The 19201-nt window shown below is 34.1% G+C and overlaps 6 protein-coding genes across 6 annotated transcripts; 3 read left to right on the plus strand and 3 right to left on the minus strand.

Moving 5' to 3' along the window:
* Nucleotides 1-452: 452 nt before the first annotated feature.
* On the minus strand, nt 453-3564 carry LOC134829022 (RNA polymerase-associated protein Rtf1). Its single transcript, XM_063842018.1, has 7 exons — nt 3342-3564; nt 2119-3161; nt 1882-2056; nt 1562-1822; nt 1409-1498; nt 922-1354; nt 453-860 (listed from the first exon to the last, which is right to left on the minus strand). Exons 1-7 carry the CDS (start codon nt 3414-3416, stop codon nt 754-756), a joined length of 2184 nt encoding a protein of 727 aa, XP_063698088.1. The 5' UTR covers nt 3417-3564; the 3' UTR covers nt 453-753.
* Nucleotides 3565-3845: 281 nt separating this feature from the next.
* LOC134828047 (small ribosomal subunit protein eS26) lies at nt 3846-4660 on the plus strand. Its single transcript, XM_063840994.1, has 3 exons — nt 3846-3958; nt 4193-4370; nt 4438-4660. Exons 1-3 carry the CDS (start codon nt 3956-3958, stop codon nt 4599-4601), a joined length of 345 nt encoding a protein of 114 aa, XP_063697064.1. The 5' UTR covers nt 3846-3955; the 3' UTR covers nt 4602-4660.
* Nucleotides 4661-4696: 36 nt separating this feature from the next.
* Nucleotides 4697-5871, minus strand: LOC134828045 (PEST proteolytic signal-containing nuclear protein-like). Its single transcript, XM_063840993.1, has 3 exons — nt 5725-5871; nt 5093-5376; nt 4697-5033 (listed from the first exon to the last, which is right to left on the minus strand). The coding sequence occupies exons 1-3, from the start codon at nt 5744-5746 to the stop codon at nt 4767-4769; spliced, it is 573 nt and encodes a 190-aa protein (XP_063697063.1). The 5' UTR covers nt 5747-5871; the 3' UTR covers nt 4697-4766.
* Nucleotides 5872-14045: 8174 nt separating this feature from the next.
* On the plus strand, nt 14046-15458 carry LOC134836772 (histone PARylation factor 1-like). The gene has a single exon (XM_063851989.1). The coding sequence runs from the start codon at nt 14099-14101 to the stop codon at nt 15326-15328; it is 1230 nt and encodes a 409-aa protein (XP_063708059.1). The 5' UTR covers nt 14046-14098; the 3' UTR covers nt 15329-15458.
* On the minus strand, nt 15344-16827 carry LOC134836773 (glycosyltransferase-like domain-containing protein 1-like). Its single transcript, XM_063851990.1, has 2 exons — nt 16677-16827; nt 15344-16620 (listed from the first exon to the last, which is right to left on the minus strand). Exons 1-2 carry the CDS (start codon nt 16747-16749, stop codon nt 15578-15580), a joined length of 1116 nt encoding a protein of 371 aa, XP_063708060.1. The 5' UTR covers nt 16750-16827; the 3' UTR covers nt 15344-15577.
* A 40-nt stretch (nt 16828-16867) lies between these two features.
* Nucleotides 16868-19198, plus strand: LOC134838470 (WD repeat-containing protein CG11141). Its single transcript, XM_063854011.1, has 4 exons — nt 16868-17463; nt 17523-18013; nt 18079-18594; nt 18655-19198. Exons 1-4 carry the CDS (start codon nt 16975-16977, stop codon nt 19169-19171), a joined length of 2013 nt encoding a protein of 670 aa, XP_063710081.1. The 5' UTR covers nt 16868-16974; the 3' UTR covers nt 19172-19198.
* The last annotated feature ends 3 nt before the right edge of the window (nt 19199-19201 follow it).

The following is a 19201-nucleotide window of genomic DNA, read 5'->3' on the forward strand; positions in this document are numbered from 1 at the left end:
TAGATTCTCTTTTTATTATTATTATTACTACATACTACGTACCATAAAAAAATAATAATAAAGTAATGAATGGCTGAATAATCTTTGAAATTCACACACAATAAATGATCATCATCTGTGTATGCATTTTAGTGATAAACAAAAAAAAATAAACTCAAAAAATGAATTTCTAGAAAAAATAAAAAAAGAGCAGGTTATAAAAAAAATTAAATATGGATTATTTACAGCGCATGAGAAACTGTGTATTTAGGAGTTAAGTTTTTATTAGTACCTATAAACGATGGAAAGAATAAAAATTTAAAATTTCATAAATAATAATTATCAAAAAAATTGTTTTTTTTACAATTTTTCACCTTTTTTCTGACTGAAAATATTTAAAAAAAAAATCTTATTTTTTTCTACTTGTCTTATAATACAATTTCATTTATTTATTTAATTATCTGTGTTGTTTACATAAAAATAAATTTGAAATTTTCACAAACAAAAAAAAATAGCTCAAAAAAATAAAACATGGTTCCCTAATTATTTATTATTTTTTTTAAATTTAAATAATTTTAATTTACTATAGTAACTTGAATGAGTAGTTATTACTATTTTTTTTTGTCCTTTTTTAATTTAATTTTTTTGTATTTATAATTTAATGTCGACTCGAAATTGTCTCATTTTCAAAGACAATTAAAATCGTGTGATTTTTTTGAATAATTTTCTTAATTTTAGGGTTTTGTTGTTGTTTGTTTTCGTTAATATACTAATTTATATTAATCCTCGTTTCTTCTTGTAATCTTCTAAGTTTAGGGAGCGTTTGGGGGCGGTTTCCTTAATCTTTTCTAATGGCTTCGGAACGACGTTCACAGTGGTAGCTACAAAAAAAAATCAAATTTAGTAGCTTTTAAAAGGAAAAATTACGAAAAAATTTCTTACCAGGTAACGAAACATCAAGATCGATGTCGAAATCATGCAACAAATACAAGTTTTTCTCGCTACTTGGTGCCGTTGTGGATTTTTTCGAGTCCACAGTATCTTTTTTGCCGGGCGGCGGAGGAGGTTCAAACGGTTTCGATGGTATTTCCTCAGAATTGTCTTTCCGTTTGAATGACATCGTTGGTTGAGTGGATCGTCGCGTGAACGGATCATCAATTTTGACGCCCTTGTTGGCACGAGCCTCTTCCAGAATTGCTTTTTCGGCAATTTCGACATTTTGTTTGCGATTCCGGTTGTTAATGTACGAAATTAAACTAATACTGCTCGAACGTTTCTTGTCTAGCTCACTGGCACGCTCCTCGAGCTCTTCAATTTGGATACTGAGATCTTTTGCGTAGTCGTCGTCGCCGCGCGTGATAGCTGCTTCACGTTCCTGTAAGAAATTTTTGTTAATTTTAATCCGAAATCGATACGGAAAGAGACTTACTTTAAGTAATTGTGTCTTTTTCATGGCGTAATTTGTTGGATGAGCTCTAAAACGATTCTTTTCTTCGATTATTCGGTCAATGTCTTCGTCCTAAAAAAATGTATTTCATTAAATTTAATATTTTTTTTTAAGAAAAAAAAGGAAAATTTTTACCTTAAACTCATAAGTTAGTGCTTCCTTAACCTCTTTAGCCTTAGTTTCGATCATATCTACAGTTGGCATCTCGACACCTTGACTGTCGCACACATTTTTCCACTTTGTGAACTCTTGTTCCGTGAAATCCTGATTCGAGATGAATTCCAGGCGAAACACACGATCTTGTGTGCCATGTTTTAAGCGTAATCCTTTGTTAGTTCGATTTTTGCCAAACTGATAGACTTTAGCCGTTTCCACAACGCCAACAATTTGACCGACCTTTAATGAAATTTTTTATTTTTTTTATGAAAAAATATTTTTTTTAAGAAAAAACTTACTCGATAAACTGGTAAACCAGCGTGATTTCCAATACTGACACGAACAAAAAGATCTGTGACGACTTTTTCGAATTGTGGCATCATATGGAAGCGTTCCATTTTGTGACGGGATAGTCGGAGTTTATTGAGTTGCTCACATGTGCTGATATATTCGATTTTCTTCTCCTTTTGTGGTCTAAAAATAAATGATTTTTCATAAAATTCGAAAGTTTTACAGAAAAAAATAAATTTTCTTACTTTTCATCATCTTCTGATTCGCTGCCGGACGATTTGCTGCTCGTTGTTGATCTCTTATCGGACATTTTCTCGTCAGATTCACTTCCGCTATCGTCCGAGTAGATATCTGACGCCTTCAATTTGACGGAAGACTTGCCGCCGACACCCTCAATTTCGTCCTTTTCTTCTTCCTGTTTTCGTTGCGCTTCTTTTTTGGCTTCTTCCTCTTCGCGTTTCGCCTTGCCTTCGCGACGTGCCTTCAACATTGCCATTGCGTTGCTTCGTTTGTCGTCGGTACGGTTCATTTCGACGTTCTTTTTGCGTTCCTTCGATCGTTCCTTGGGATCAAAGTACTCTGTGGAGTCGTTGGATTTCTTGTCGGGAGACTCGACGGGCGACGGAAGCGTTGCGGATTCTTGCGTTGATGTAGGTCTTGGCGGCGAAAAGAGAGGTTTTTCCACGTGCATTGCCTTTTGCGACTTTTCCTTTTGCTGTTTTGGCTTCTTCTTTTTCTTCTGTGACTTGGGCTTCTTGTCCTTTTCCGAACGCTTTGCCATTCTGAGTTTCCGTTCGATTTCCCAGCGCGTTCGCATCATGTCACGCCGTTCGATACGTTTGAAAATTTCCGTTTCGCGCTCTTTTTCCGTCAGCGCTTCGAGACGGGCCCGATCTTCGGCATCTCCCATCAAATTTTCGTCGTATCCGTCGTTGAATTCGCTCGAAGACCCATCGCTGGAGCTTCCGTCGCTATCACTATCATCGCTTGTAAGTTGTCCTTCTTCAGGCTCGGAATCGCCTTTCTTTTCAGCCGCCGCTTTGTTGACTTGCGAAGCTGACGACGTTGTTGCCGGAGCTGAAACTTCCATCTCACTGCCGCCATTTCGCTCGTCATCGTCGTCATTTTCATCCGAATCATCGGATAACGACGCTGCTGGCTTCGCTTTCTTCGTTTTACGCTCGTTCGCACTACTGCCCCAATCAGAATCGTCCGAATCTGACTTTTTACTCGCGGAATCTGAGTTGCGACGAGCATTTTTCTTTTTCTTCGCCAACGACAAGAATTCCTACAGAGAGAAACGTCATGACACCAAACACGCAAAATGTGAAAAATTCGACGTATTTTCGGAAAATTAACAAAATCCCGTTGTTTCAAGAAGTGAATTGGGAATTTTCCATGAAAATGCGTCGAAATATTACGCAAAAAATGCGTGAAAATCAAAGAAAAATCGATAAAAGGGACGTACCGAGTCCAAATCGCCACTTTCGGAGTCGGAGGAACTGTCGCTGTCGATTACTGGCTGATTTTTACGCTTTCCCATGGTGTTTTCGTATGTCTTAGCTATTAATTTCTACGAAAGAGAGTTCAGGGAAGCTGGCAAACGCAAAAGTACCTTGATAGTTGCGTCGAAATGTCCAGAAAAAAAGAGTTTTGGGCAAAACACTCGCTCGCGGACTAATATGACTTACCCTATGGGCTACCCTAATGCACGAATCATGCATGAATCACACATGAATTCATGATGTGAGACGAATGAAAGTGATAACCCGATTCGCCTCCACGCTAATTCATCACTGTCATAACTGAGGCTCGTAGCTGGATTTTGAAAAAAAATTAGTGTGCACAGCAGGCGAGTAACTGGATTTTTTAAAAAATTAGTGTGTTCAGGGAGGTGGGTAACGTGGATTTTTCGAAAAATTAGTGTGTATCGGAGGTGAGTAACTTGGAAAATTAGTGTGTATTGCAGGATAATGACTGGAATTCCCTTATCAATTTCATTCGTCTCACTGAAGAACTGTCACTTGAACTGTCAAATATCTGTCTTTTTCTCCTCGTGTTCAAAAGGGACAAGATATCAAAATGGTGTGTGCGAGTTATTTTATTAATTTTCACCTGTTTTTCGCCCATTTCCACGCCTGAAAATGTGTTATTTTCGTCATTTGAGTTGCCACAATGCAAAAGATGCACGCAAACGGGGTCTAACAAGTGAATTACCGCGAAAAATGATGAAAATAATTTTTGCGTGGCTGCTGACTGTCAACTCAAATGGCATGACAGAATAAAATTTTTAAAGATTATATTTTTTTTTGCAAATAGACTAAGAAACGCCGTAATGGAGGACGTTGTAAACACAACCGTGGACACGTCAAGCCAGTTCGTTGCACCAACTGCGCACGTTGCGTCCCAAAGGACAAGGCAATCAAGAAATTCGTGATCCGTAACATCGTCGAAGCTGCCGCTGTTCGTGATATTACCGAAGCCTCTGTCTATGGAAGTGAGTAAAACCTCTAATTTCCCTATTTAAAGAAGAAATAATAACAAAAAAAAATGTTTTTTTTTAGCTTACGTTCTCCCCAAATTGTACGCAAAACTCCACTATTGCGTCTCATGCGCTATCCACTCCAAGGTAGTCCGTAATAGATCCAAGGAAGCCCGCAGAATTCGTACCCCTCCACAACGTGGATTCCAAAGGGACGCTGCCCGTGCCAACCAACAAAGAAAGTAAGAGACTTTGAGGAATGGATGCGAACTCTTTGAAAATATAAATTCATAAAAATGAAGAAATTTGGTCTTTTCATTCATAAAACCTCAGATTTTTTACGTCAAACTATATTTTTTTTAGTTTATTTATTGATTGATTGTTTTTTCACACATTTAGATTTGCCTTTATTTAATCTGCTGCCATTTCTTTAAGCTTTTTTTCAAACATTTTCTTCGAATCGCAAAAGCCTTGTTTGGTTTTCCCGAAGCTATTGGGGCCCGATGATGTCGGCGTATCACGTCCAATGTTTTTCATCCGCATTTTACACTCAGCTGGCATCTCTTCGGGTTCTTCGTCGCTGTCGTTGTTAAAAACGCTCGCAACTTTCACTGGTTTTGGTGTCTCTTTCTTCGATGTGCCGCCCAGCTTCAACTGAATGCCAGTTTTTGGAGGTGCCTAAAACGAAAAAATCTTGTCAAAACTCAAATTTTCTTCTAAAATCCTTGAAAACTCACCTTAAACTTCGACATTGATATGGCAACGGGTTTCGCTGTAATCGTGGGTGCTGGCGGAGCTTTCGGCAAGTCTTCATCTGACGAATCCTTGCTGCGTCGATCTTTATATCTCGTTGGTGAATCTCGTTTTCGGTAAGTATCGGGACTTCGTTTGCGACTGTAGCTGTCGGGAGATCTTCTGCTGCGCGAATAGTCATCGGGAGATCGTTTGCGGTACCTGTCTGGCGAGTAACTACGTGACCTGGAGCGACTTCGACGACTTCTTCCGCCGCTGCTTGCGTATCCTGCAGTAAGTGAAACACTGGCAAAATTAAAAATTTGTTTGAGTAAAAGAGGTCTTTGGAATCCCTTTGTCTTTTTACCGGTTCTCACCCCAAAATTAAAAGCCTTTAGCTAAAAATTTAATTTTTTCTTAAATGAGTTTTGCCAAAAGTTATGAAGAAATTCAAGGAAATGAGAGAAATTTTGAATAAAAATTCGGAAAAAAATTGTAAAAATTCCTTTGTTACAAGCGCACAATGCAACTAAATGAAAGTGCAATTAAACTGTTGCTTTCTTGTTGCTCGGAAAATTGCATGTTGTAATTGCAATGATGTGAAAAGCAAGTGAAAAACCAATAAATAATCACATACCTCGTTTGTACCTATCGCTCATTTTGGTCTGGATCTGTGGTTGGTATCAAGTACGTGCTCGAGTTGATGTTTTCTTAGGTGTAGGACTTAAAAACGAATTAATTCTAATTAAAAAAATTTCAAAATATTTAATTCATGGACGAAAAAAAGAAGAGTCAATGGAGTGTTCGATCACCTCACTTCAAGGGCGGGTTCAAAAAGCGCATCGATGCGCATTCATGATGCAGTATTTTTGAATTTATTGAGCCGTTATTCTTTTTCAAAAATTTAATATTTTTTATACACTTTTTTTAAAAACGCTTTTAAAAAAAATTAAAATAAAATTAAAATTAAAATTAAAATTAAAATTTTTTTTTTAAAATTATTGAATTTTTTAAATTTTTTTAAAAATTAAAGTTTTTTTAATACTTTTTTTTGTATATAATATTTTTTTCGCAAATTTGTAAAAAATTTTTTAGAACAAAAATTTTTCCGTTAGCTCAATTTTTCCGTAATTTTTCCGTATTTTTTTTTATCAATTTAAAGTTACTACAATTGATAATTTAGTTGTTTCACGAGCAAATTTTATTAATTTCCTCTCTAATAGCTTCCACAGATTCCAAGACACTTGCTTTTGAATCCAATCGGGACTTTAAAATGCTTTTTACTCTTTCATCTTTCTCAGGATCGAATGAAATTTTTTGCAAATTTCGTGCTATCAAGTGCATAATGTCCGTTAAAAGCTTCACAAAATCACAAAGTGAGAATTGTTGCCTGGTTTTGTCACTGATGAACGTTCTTTCGAATATTTCGACAACCAGGATCGAGTAAATGCGGAAAAATTTTTCATATTGCTGCAGCGACTCGAACCTCGGATTCAGGTATTTGTGGAAATATTCTAGCACAGACGGTTTTCTACCACGATAATACTTGAAAATTGATGATTCTCTACCACTATAATACATGAAAATTGTCACAATGTTCAAGTCAAGTAAGTCATACCAAATCCGAACATGTTCGGAAATTTTGCCTTTGAAACTTTTGTTGTAAAACGTGACAGTTTTCGCTTGAATTATTTCCGAATAGATGCTGTAATCTTCGTGTGGTCCACTGTAAAGTTTATTTTTCAACGAATCGCCGGGTTTGAAGTAGCCCAAAACCTCCCGCAGGAATAAAATTTGACTTTTGGCGAAATGACAATTCAACGTTTCTTTTGCATTTGTCTTCAAAGGCTTCCATTGGAGCATGATTTCATCAAAAAGTGTGTCATAAGGAACTTTTAGTTCTTCACTCAGAATAGTAAGTTCGGTTCCAAGAGCTTTTAATAAATCTGGGTAGCATGAAATGATGACAGGAACTGCTACATGACCCGGAATTTTACCTTTTTTATTGATTGTTTCAAATATTTTTGCGAGTTCAAAGGGAATTTTCCATTTTTTTGCTATTTTATCCGCTTTTACGAGAGTTTTGATGTCACAAAGTCGAATTCAAAAAATGATTTTTCTGTTTTTAATGATTTATCAGCGTTTGAATATTTAAAACTGATGGAACAGTCTTTAATGAATTTTATTCAATTTTAGGCTTATCAGTCAAAAATGCAAAAAATATGACATTCCAGGTTTATCAAAAATATGTCGCATTTATTCAATATTTATCCATCAAAAAAGACAAATCTTGTAATTCTCAGCGACTTTTTCCATAACTTCCTTTATCAACATCGAATGAATATTTATTCAATTTTATGCTTAAAAGTGATCAAAAAATTACTTGCAAAAAAAAATCAGAGTTTGATTCTCCAAACTCTGATTTTTTTGTTTCGTCAAATATCGACCCAATATGATCAGAACTCAACTTTAGAATGAATATTTATTCAATTTTAGGCTTAAAATTCAAAAAATGCCAAAAATTTATCGTTGTTCAAAGCTTCAAAACGCTGATTTTTTTGTTTTTCAAATATCGACAAGAATTCAGAAATTCACTTTTGAAATTTATTCAAAAGGCTTAAAACTGGTCAAAAAAAATTCAGCGTTTTACTTCAAAACTGATTTTTTTGTCGGTCAAATATCAATATGAAAGAAAACATCTTTAGAATGAATATTTATTCAATTTTAGGCTTAAAATTGGTCAAAAAATGACTTGTTACATCAGCGTTTTTACTTCCAAACGCTGATTTTTTTGTTTGGTCAAATTTCAATATGAATGCAGTTTATCTTTAGAATGAAATGATTCAATTTTAGGCTTAAAACTGGTCAAAAAATGACTTGTTAAAATCAGCGTTTGTACTTCACGCTGATTTAACTGTCAAAATCAATATGAACAGAATCAACTCAATTTTAGGCTTAAAATGGTCAAAAAATGACTTTTAAATTTACAAACTTCCAAACGCGATTTTTTTGTTTTGTCAAATATTCAATATGAACAGAAATCATCTTTAGAATGAATAATTCGCTTAAAATGTCAAAAAATGACTTGTTAAATTTATCAGCTCTTCAAAACGCTGATGTTCTGTCAAATATTTCGCCAATATGAACAGAAACTTTAGAATGAAATTTATTCAATTTTAGGCTTAAAACTGGTCCTGTTTCGTTTGACAAAACGCTGATCAAATATCGACCCAATATTCAGAAAAACTTTAGAAGAATATTTATTCAATTTTAGGCTTAAAATGGCAAAAAGACAAATTTTCAGCGTTTGTACTTCAAAACGCTGATTTTTTTGTTTTGTCAAATATCGACCCAATATGAACAGAAATCATCTTTAGAATGAATATTTATTCAATTTTAGGCTTAAAACTGGTCAAAAAATGACTTGTTAAATTTATCAGCATTTGTACTTCAAAACGCTGATTTTTTTGTTTTGTCAAATATCGACCCAATATGAACAGAAATCAACTTTAGAATGAATATTTATTCAATTTTAGGCTTAAAACTGGTCGACTTGTTAAAAAAATCAGCGTTTGAGCTTCAAAACGCTGATTTTTTTGTTTTGTCAAATATCGACCCAATATGAACAGAAATCAAATTTAGAATGAATATTTATTCAATTTTCAAGTCAAAAAATGACTTGTTAAAAAAATCAGCGTTTGAGCTTCAAAACGCTGATTTTTTTGTTTTGTCAAATATCGACCCAATATGAACAGAAATCAACTTTAGAATGAATATTTATTCAATTTTAGGCTTAAAACTGGTCAAAAAATGACTTGTTAAATTTATCAGCGTTCGAGTTTCAAAACGCTGATTTTTTTGTTAATATCGACCCAATATGAACAGAAATGCTCTTTAGAATGAATATTTATTCAATTTTAGGCTTAAAAGTGATCAAAAAATGACTTGTTAAAAAATCAGAGTTTGAACCTCCAAACGCTGATTTTTTTGTTTTGTCAAATATCGACCCAATATGAACAGAAATCATCTTTAGAATGAATATTTATTCAATTTTAGGCTTAAAACTTGTCAAAAAATGACTTGTTAAATTTATCAGCGTTTGAACTTCAAAACGCTGATTTTTTTGTTTTGTCAAATATCGACCCAATATGAACAGAAATCAAATTTAGAATGAATATTTATTCAATTTTAGGCTTAAAACTGGTCAAAAAATGACATGTAAAAAAATCAGCGTTTTTACTTCCAAACGCTGATTTTTTTGTTTCGTCAAATATCGATCCAATATGAACAGAAATCATCTTTAGAATGAATATTTAATCAATTTTAGGCTTAAAACTGGTCAAAAAATGACTTGTTTAATTTATCAGCGTTTGAACTTCAAAACGCTGATTTTTTTGCTAAATTTGATTTGCTTAAAACTGGTCAAAAAATTACTTGTTAAAAAAATCAGCGTTTGAGCTTCAAAACGCTTTTTTTGTTTTGTCAAATATCGACCCAATATTAACACAAATCAACTTTAGAATGAATATTTATTCAATTTTAGGCTTAAAAGTGGTCAAAAAATGACTTGTTAAATTTATCAGCGTTTGAGCTTCAAAACGCTGATTTTTTTGTTTTGTCAAATATCGACCCAATATGAACAGAAATCAACTTTAGAATGAATATTTATTCAATTTTAGGCTTAAAACTGGTCAAAAAATTACTTTTAAAAAAAATTAGCGTTTGAGCTTCAAAACGCTGATTTTTTTGTTTTGTCAAATATCGACCCAATATGAACAGAAATCAACTTTAGAATGAATATTTATTCAATTTTAGGCTTAAAACTGGTCAAAAAATGACTTGTTAAATTTATCAGAGTTTGAGCTTCAAAACGCTGATTTTTTTGTTTTGTCAAATATCGATCCAATATGAACCGAAATCATCTTTAGAATGAATATTTATGAATATTAGCGTTTGAGCTTCAAAACGCTGATTTTTTGTTTTGTCCAATATCGACCCAATATGAACAGAAATCAACTTTAGAATGAATATTTATTCAATTTTAGGCTTAAAACTGGTCAAAAAATGACTTGTTAAATTTATCAGCGTTTGTACTTCCAAATGCTGATTTTTTTGTTTGGTCAAATATCGATCCAATATGAACAGAAATCATCTTTAGAATGAATATTTATTCAATTTTAGGCTTAAAACTGATCAAAAAATGACTTGTAAAAAAATCAGCGTTTGAGCTTCAAAACGCTGATTTTTTTGTTTTGTCAAATATCGACCCAATATGAACAGAAATCATCTTTAGAATGAATATTTATTCAATTTTAGGCTTAAAACTGGTCAAAAAATGACTTGTTAAATTTATCAGCGTTTGTACTTCCAAACGCTGATTTTTTTTTTGTTTTGTCAAATATCGACCCAATATGAACAGAAATCATCTTTAGAATGAATATTTAATCAATTTTAGGCTTAAAAGTGGTCAAAAAATGACTTGTTAAATTTATCAGAGTTTGTACTTCAAAACGCTGATTTTTTTGTTTTGTCAAATATCGACCCAATATGAACAGAAATCATCTTTAGAATGAATATTTATTCAATTTTAGGCTTAAAACTGGTCAAAAAATGACTTGTTAAAAAAATCAGCGTTTGAGCTTCAAAACGCTGATTTTTTTGTTTTGTCAAATATCGACCCAATATGAACAGAAATCAACTTTAGAATGAATATTTATTCAATTTTAGGCTTAAAACTGGTCAAAAAATGACTTGTTAAATTTATCAGCGTTTGTACTTCAAAACGCTGATTTTTTTGTTTTGTCAAATATCGACCCAATATGAACAGAAATCAACTTTAGAATGAATATTTATTCAATTTTAGGCTTAAAACTGGTCAAAAAATTACTTGTTAAAAAAATCAGCGTTTGAGCTTCAAAACGCTGATTTTTTTGTTTTGTCAAATATCGACCCAATATGATCAGAAAACATCTTTAGAATGAATATTTATTCAATTTTAGGCTTAAAACTGGTCAAAAAATGACTTGTTAAAAAAATCAGCGTTTGAGCTTCAAAACGCTGATTTTTTTGTTTTGTCAAATATCGACCCAATATGAACAGAAATCAACTTTAGAATGAATATTTATTCAATTTTAGGCTTAAAAGTGATCAAAAAATGACTTGTTAAAAAAATCAGCGTTTGAGCTTCAAAACGCTGATTTTTTTGTTTTGTCAAATATCGACCCAATATGAACAGAAATCATCTTTAGAATGAATATTTATTCAATTTTAGGCTTAAAACTGGTCAAAAAATGACTTGTTAAAAAAATCAGCGTTTGAGCTTCAAAACGCTGATTTTTTTGTTTTGTCAAATATCGACCCAATATGAACAGAAATCAACTTTAGAATGAATATTTATTCAATTTTAGGCTTAAAACTGGTCAAAAAATGACTTGTTAAAAAAATCAGCGTTTGAGCTTCAAAACGCTGATTTTTTTGTTTTGTCAAATATCGACCCAATATGAACAGAAATCAACTTTAGAATGAATATTTATTCAATTTTAGGCTTAAAACTGGTCAAAAAATGACTTGTTAAAAAAATCAGCGTTTGAGCTTCAAAACGCTGATTTTTTTGTTTTGTCAAATATCGACCCAATATGAACAGAAATCAACTTTAGAATGAATATTTATTCAATTTTAGGCTTAAAACTGGTCAAAAAATGACTTGTTAAAAAAATCAGCGTTTGAGCTTCAAAACGCTGATTTTTTTGTTTTGTCAAATATCGACCCAATATGAACAGAAATCAACTTTAGAATGAATATTTATTCAATTTTAGGCTTAAAATTGGTCAAAAAATGACTTGTTAAATTTATCAGCGTTTGAGCTTCAAAACGCTGATTTTTTTGTTTTGTCAAATATCGACCCAATATGAACAGAAATCATCTTTAGAATGAATATTTATTCAATTTTAGGCTTAAAACTGGTCAAAAAATGACTTGTTAAAAAAATCAGCGTTTGAGCTTCAAAACGCTGATTTTTTTGTTTTGTCAAATATCGACCCAATATGAACAGAAATCAACTTTAGAATGAATATTTATTCAATTTTAGGCTTAAAACTGGTCAAAAAATGACTTGTTAAATTTATCAGCGTTTGAACTTCAAAACGCTGATTTTTTTGTTTTGTCAAATATCGATCCAATATGAACAGAAATCATCTTTAGAATGAATATTTATTCAATTTTAGGCTTAAAACTGGTCAAAAAATTACTTGTTAAAAAAATCAGCGTTTGAGCTTCAAAACGCTGATTTTTTTGTTTTGTCAAATATCGACCCAATATGAACAGAAATCATCTTTAGAATGAATATTTATTCAATTTTAGGCTTAAAATTGGTCAAAAAATGACTTGTTAAATTTATCAGCGTTTGAACTTCAAAACGCTGATTTTTTTGTTTTGTCAAATATCGACCCAATATGAACAGAAATCAACTTTAGAATGAATATTTATTCAATTTTAGGCTTAAAACTGGTCAAAAAATGACTTGTTAAAAAAATCAGCGTTTGAGCTTCAAAACGCTGATTTTTTTGTTTTGTCAAATATCGACCCAATATGAACAGAAATCAACTTTAGAATGAATATTTATTCAATTTTAGGCTTAAAACTGGTCAAAAAATGACTTGTTAAAAAAATCAGCGTTTGAGCTTCAAAACGCTGATTTTTTTGTTTTGTCAAATATCGACCCAATATGAACAGAAATCATCTTTAGAATGAATATTTATTCAATTTTAGGCTTAAAACTGGTCAAAAAATGACTTGTTAAATTTATCAGCGTTTGTACTTCCAAACGCTGATTTTTTTGTTTTGTCAAATATCGATCCAATATGAACAGAAATCATCTTTAGAATGAATATTTATTCAATTTTAGGCTTAAAACTGGTCAAAAAATGACTTGTTAAAAAAATCAGCGTTTGTACTTCCAAACGCTGATTTTTTTGTTTTGTCAAATATCGACCCAATATGAACAGAAATCATCTTTAGAATGAATATTTATTCAATTTTAGGCTTAAAACTGGTCAAAAAATGACTTGTTAAATTTATCAGCGTTTGTACTTCAAAACGCTGATTTTTTTGTTTTGTCAAATATCGACCCAATATGAACAGAAATCATCTTTAGAATGAATATTTATTCAATTTTAGGCTTAAAACTGGTCAAAAAATGACTTGTTAAAAAAATCAGCGTTTGAGCTTCAAAACGCTGATTTTTTTGTTTTGTCAAATATCGACCCAATATGAACAGAAATCATCTTTAGAATGAATATTTATTCAATTTTAGGCTTAAAACTGGTCAAAAAATGACTTGTTAAAAAAATCAGCGTTTGAGCTTCAAAACGCTGATTTTTTTGTTTTGTCAAATATCGACCCAATATGAACAGAAATCATCTTTAGAATGAATATTTATTCAATTTTAGGCTTAAAACTGGTCAAAAAATGACTTGTTAAATTTATCAGCGTTTGAGCTTCAAAACGCTGATTTTTTTGTTTTGTCAAATATCGACCCAATATGAACAGAAATCATCTTTAGAATGAATATTTATTCAATTTTAGGCTTAAAACTGGTCAAAAAATGACTTGTTAAAAAAATCAGCGTTTGAGCTTCAAAACGCTGATTTTTTTGTTTTGTCAAATATCGACCCAATATGAACAGAAATCAACTTTAGAATGAATATTTATTCAATTTTAGGCTTAAAACTGGTCAAAAAATGACTTGTTAAAAAAATCAGCGTTTGAGCTTCAAAACGCTGATTTTTTTGTTTTGTCAAATATCGACCCAATATGAACAGAAATGAACTTTAGAATGAATATTTATTCAATTTTAGGCTTGAAATATTTAAGTCTCAAACAATTTATAAAATTCATGTTGTTCACCCTCAGTCGTTGATATATTAAGAGAAATAGTGTACAAAGTCGCTTTGACGGTAAACAAATATTGCCGGCAAATTCAATTCAAAAGAATCTCCACTAAACACGAAATTATGGCAGATAAAAAGACTGCTTGCATGTACGGAGCCGATTGTTATCGCAAAAACCCGCAACATTTGGAAGAATATAGCCATCCAGAGCGGAAAACCGAAGAAGCAGAAGAAGAAGTCCAGAATGGAAGTGAAGCAAAACGTCCAAATTCCGACAATGGAAACGGGCACGACACAAAACGAGCAAGAGACGAATCGCAGCAGCCATCCCGAATGCTGATGGATCCCTATGCAGCTGGCGAGGAACGTGCCTCGAAAGCGGAATACACTCAATGGCTCTCGGATCCAGCGTTGTTCATCAAACAAGTGTTCTTCGTAACAATGCCCGCGGACTTTTATAGTTTTTGGGAGTTTTGCAAGACACTTGTGAAGCCCGAACGTGGCCCCGAAACAGCATTCGAGTCGTTTGGCTTGAAACTCGTGGGACCTTTCGATGTTCTTGCCGGAAAATTCAAGGATCTTCAGCGATTCGAACCAATTGAGTATTTGACGCATTGGCGTTTCTACTACGATCCGCCCGAATTCCAAACAATATTGGCGAAGGAAAAGTCCTGCATTCACTATGGATATTGGCGAGATGATGCAACTGTCGAAAGTTCTGAATGTCTCATCGCGCGCAACGACGCCGACAAAGGATACGAGATGGAAATGGTAGCTGCCAATATCTTCCAAGCCGTTCTTCATTTCTTAGAAAAGGATTTTGTAGCAACTCCCTTCAACAAGGCGCAAGTCAACAAAGTTAAAAAACAACTGGAGGACTGGGCAACGGAAAAGGGCTTCAGTCTCACCAACAAAGACGAGAAAATCACAGAACGCGAAGACAAAATTGTCTGTCGGACATTCCATCGTTTGGGAATTGTAGCAGAAGTCGATCGAAAAACGAAGGTTGGGTATCGCCCGTTGCAACTTTCCGACGCAAATTTGAAAAAAATGCTGGAAAACTTCAAAACAATCGATAAAGAAGACAAGGAATCCTTTAATTTGGCCATGGATGCACTGCAACCTTGCATTACGGCAGCTTACATCGCCGTGGATGAAAGTGATTTTGCGACTTCGTTAGAATTGGGCATCGATTTGTTCTGTTTTGGCTTGGAAATATTGCAAGAAGTGGCAAAACCCTTATTAATTGCTGGTTACACGATGTTACAAAGACCTCAATATATCGCCATTGCAAAAACTCACCTTCAAAACCGCCGCAAAGGATACGATTTGGATCTGTTGAAGAAAGATTAGCTAAATTCCGTACTTTAACATCGAGATTTTTTTATTTTTATTAAAAAAATGTTCGTTGCTCATGAGTTTAACACAACAAGGAAGACTCAAAAATTGTCCTATTTAAAATAAAAACTTGAAATTTCTTAAATTAACAAGTAACGAGCGATTTTTGGTAAAAATTACGACTGAAACCGTACGATATGAGTAAAATTCATTAGTTGACTGTGAAATGTGGTCCCATTTTCACTAAATTTTTGAATATTTCATTCAATTAGTTGCTAGAATTGCAACTTCTTCCGTTGATTTGAGTCTTTTTATGTATTGCGGTACCAATTCCTTCGCAGAATATTGTTTAAAATCAAAGTTCATGAAAAATTTCTCACGATCCGCTTTGAATAAATGCCGATTTCGTGCCCAATTATACAAAATCTTCAACAATTGGTTCGATGTGTTGTATAAATTGGCTTTTGGATAAATTTCCGGGTACACAAGTCTCGCGGGAGCAATTGGAACGCATCCGCAAAAGGTAGCTTCCAACATTGAGACTCCGTAAAATTCGTGTCCAGCAGTTGAGATGACGACATCTGCCTCGAGTAACGTCTTGAAGTACTCATCTTTGGTGAGAAATCCGAAATTGACTAGTTTCGTGCCGAGTTCGTCTTTGAGTGTTGCAAAGCAATCCGGAATGACTTGAGAATTTTGTCCCAAAATGGAAACTTTGAAGTCAACTTGGCGTTTATTTAGTTCCTGCAAGACATTCGTCAGTAACTGCGGATTTTTGTCGTGTTCCCATCGATGAGGCCAAACGAGAGTCAGTACTTTGGATTTTTCGTCATTGGAAATTTCGCGTGTTGGCAAGTACTCGAACTGAATGGGAAAGTAGAGAACACTTGATTTGGCGAGAATTTTTTCTTTCAAGCCTCGAGGCTTGTAATCCGCTTGAATGTTGAGAAACGAATTTATATTGTCTAAAAAAGAGTCTTGATTAAATTTTGAATTGAAGATGATTTCATCAGCAGCGAGGCATGTCGTCAGTTGATTTAGTCCATATTGACAATCACGCTCCTTTTTGATCTCTTGACGCGGATAAACGAGCTGATTTTCGTGGAAATATACGATTTTCTTGCATTTTTGGAGATCCGGTCTCATTCCAAGGAATTCAGCGAGCGGCAAAACGGAAGAAGCAAAAATTAACGAGTAATTTTGATCCGTTGGAATAGTTTGTGAGAAGTAAAGAGCTGAGGTTCGAGCTCTCCAATGCCACTTTTTGGCTGACAAAGTGAACAAATCGTATTCGTCATGATGAAAATCTAAAATGTAAAGGAAATTAAGAAGTTTTTTGAATGAAACCTTTAAAAAATCTCACTTTGCATGACCGTGTCGATGAGTTGCTTATGTGAACCCCCATAAAAAGCCTCAATTACCAAAATCTTGCCCATTTTCACTTAAAAACTAGATGAAAAACCTGGATTTTTCACTTTTTTTCCTTTCCCGGTCGTACATCGACACTCCACGTGAGCTCGTACAGCGAAATCTGTCAAAAAGTGACAAATTTATTCCAAATCGCTCAAATGTAAACAAAGAATCTGGAACGTACTTTAATGAAATTCTCGAATTAAAGCAGAAATTAGAGGAAATTTCGTTTAAAATTCGTGTCTCCGATCATGTTTGATCCGGAAAACCTCAAGGAATGGACACCACTTGACGATTTACTCTCAAAAATCCCCATTAAATCGGGTCTCTTAAAATCCGTCGATCAAAATTTAACATGTATCTCCGTACTACCAGAGTTTATAGCCCTTGGCACGGACTCTGGCATGGTTTTGTGGTATAATCGGAAGACCCGGGACATGCAAAAGCTGCGAACAGAGTCGTCAAATGCGGTTACTTGCTTGGAAATCATTGATTCTGTGGAGTATATGGTGGCATGTGGCGATGAAACGGGACGATTGTCAATTTTTCAGATTGAAAAGGAGCATCCGCCTGATGTTCGAGTCCTTTTGGCGAAGAAACCAAAGCCCATTGAGCGATACACGGTAAATGGGGTGCACAAAAATACGATAAAATGTCTGGCATGGTCGAAAAATGGCATGAAATTGTTCTCGGGTGATAAGACAGGAGTTGTTGCACTCACAGAAATCGACTATCAGAGTGTAAGAACTGCGGAATTTAATATTTTTTATTGCGTTTTAACAATTTTTTATCATTTTAGCATACAAGTCATTCCAAGGAAATAGTAAATGAGTTTCATGAAGTTGTTCAATTGGCTGTTCGTGAGACTTTTTTGCTTTGTAGCACGACATTCCGCACAATTATTTGCCACAAGCAGCAGAATGACTCGTGGAGTGTTTATCAAGTAGGCAAAAAAGACAGAAAGACGTTGTGTAAATTGGGTGCAGCATTTTTGGGAGCTAAACAGAGCCTTAGTGTGATAACGACACGACCTGGATACCGATTTTGGTTGAGTAATTTGGATGGAAATGTCACACAAACGCTGATTTTTAAGGAAGAGCTTACGAACAAACAATATTCATCCATTCCGTTGCTGAATCCATCGAAATATCCCATGACATGGACTCCACTGAACTTTGGCGTGGTTTACGCTTATGGCGAGGACAGGATTGTCACCTTTGGCGACAACGTCGTTTACGTGATTAACTTGAAAACACTCAAAATCGAACGAGTTATCGATCAATTAAGGGGGTGAGTTAATTTTTTTTTTATAAAAAAAAAATTCAAAAAATTAATTTTTTAAAAATAATTTTTAGTGTCATTGACATCGCCATCAATTTTCCCGAGATATTTGTGTTAGAAACTTCAAGATCCGTGATACGACTTTCGATAAATCCTGAATCCATGGAGAAAGTAACAGCAAATTATCCGTTATGGACCAACGAACAAGACATAGACACAGTAGATGCAGCTGAAGAATGTCTCGATTTACCGCCGATTGTTCCTTTCATGCCTGATGGCATCCCAAAAGCACTTGAAAAGTCCCATGAAATGTTGTGCAAGAAGTTGGAACAATTTAGTCACATCGATACATCAACGGATGATCCAATTTTGTTTCAAACTCGCGGCGGAAGGAAAAAAAGCAAAGATCGCAGTCGCAAATCGAGTACCAAAAGTGCACCAAACATCGCTGCCTTACAGAAAATGAACGCTTCTCAGTCGGAAAATAACAAGGAAGACATCAAAAGTGAATTAGAAAATATTTTTTCGGGGGAACAAGATTCGTACAAATCACTTTCGACCTACATGGATGTCAGTTTGTACAACAATTCGTAAGTTTTTGCATGAAATTCATAAATTTTCAACATTTTTTCATCATTTTAATTTTTTAGAGACACATCGAAGGCCGATCGAGAGCTCAAAGAACGTGAATTGGCGAAAGAATTAGAAATTGAATCGGTTTCACTTGAGCCTATCACATCAAAACCCGCATCTACCCCAACCATTGATGAGACACAAAACATGACATGGTCCTATCCCGTGGTACAAAGCACTTTCATATCAGCTCCTCATACCACTGAGAGCAAAAAATTAATTCCACATTTCAATTTTGACTCGGCATCCGTGTCTGACGATGAAAAACTGTTGGAGAACAATTTGAGTGACGACATGAAAAAAGTCATGATTCAATCAACGACCTCAGTTTCATCGAAAAAAGCTCCGTCAAGCACCATGTCAAAGTCAATGTACGATCAACCAAGTCCCAGCGGCGTCGCAGTTTTGGAAATTTCGGACTACATGAAGATCCCGAATTTGTGGAACAAGATGGAAAAAGTGTGTGATGAGTTAGAAGTCGCTCAGGAAGCCGATGATTCAGCTGATCTTTCAACCGAATGGGAAATTATCTAATAAATTCTCGAAAAACAGCTTTAAAAATTT

The sequence above is a fragment of the Culicoides brevitarsis genome, chromosome 1, assembly GCF_036172545.1.
Source record: "Culicoides brevitarsis isolate CSIRO-B50_1 chromosome 1, AGI_CSIRO_Cbre_v1, whole genome shotgun sequence".
In the NCBI taxonomy this organism is placed as follows: domain Eukaryota; kingdom Metazoa; phylum Arthropoda; class Insecta; order Diptera; family Ceratopogonidae; genus Culicoides; species Culicoides brevitarsis.

Excerpts from the sequence above, each read along its gene's own strand:
- LOC134829022 (XM_063842018.1), bottom strand. The coding sequence starts at position 3,416 with ATGGGAAAGCGTAAAAATCAGCCAGTAATCGACAGCGACAGTTCCTCC. Across the intron at positions 1,823-1,881 it reads CTGGTTTACCAGTTTATCGA|GTCGGTCAAATTGTTGGCGT; the intron begins GTAAGTTTTTTC and ends ATTTCATTAAAG. Across the intron at positions 861-921 it reads TCTTGATGTTTCGTTACCTG|CTACCACTGTGAACGTCGTT; the intron begins GTAAGAAATTTT and ends TTTTTTTTGTAG.
- LOC134828047 (XM_063840994.1), top strand. Across the intron at positions 4,371-4,437 it reads CGAAGCCTCTGTCTATGGAA|CTTACGTTCTCCCCAAATTG; the intron begins GTGAGTAAAACC and ends GTTTTTTTTTAG.
- LOC134828045 (XM_063840993.1), bottom strand. The coding sequence starts at position 5,746 with ATGAGCGATAGGTACAAACGAG. Across the intron at positions 5,377-5,724 it reads GAGCGATAGGTACAAACGAG|GATACGCAAGCAGCGGCGGA; the intron begins GTATGTGATTAT and ends CACTTACTGCAG. Across the intron at positions 5,034-5,092 it reads TATCAATGTCGAAGTTTAAG|GCACCTCCAAAAACTGGCAT; the intron begins GTGAGTTTTCAA and ends TTTTCGTTTTAG.
- LOC134836772 (XM_063851989.1), top strand. The coding sequence starts at position 14,099 with ATGGCAGATAAAAAGACTGCTTGCATGTACGGAGCCGATTGTTATCGC.
- LOC134836773 (XM_063851990.1), bottom strand. The coding sequence starts at position 16,749 with ATGGGCAAGATTTTGGTAATTGAGGCTTTTTATGGGGGTTCACATAAG. Across the intron at positions 16,621-16,676 it reads CATCGACACGGTCATGCAAA|ATTTTCATCATGACGAATAC; the intron begins GTGAGATTTTTT and ends TTTACATTTTAG.
- LOC134838470 (XM_063854011.1), top strand. The coding sequence starts at position 16,975 with ATGTTTGATCCGGAAAACCTCAAGGAATGGACACCACTTGACGATTTA. Across the intron at positions 17,464-17,522 it reads CAGAAATCGACTATCAGAGT|CATACAAGTCATTCCAAGGA; the intron begins GTAAGAACTGCG and ends TTATCATTTTAG. Across the intron at positions 18,595-18,654 it reads GTCAGTTTGTACAACAATTC|AGACACATCGAAGGCCGATC; the intron begins GTAAGTTTTTGC and ends TTAATTTTTTAG.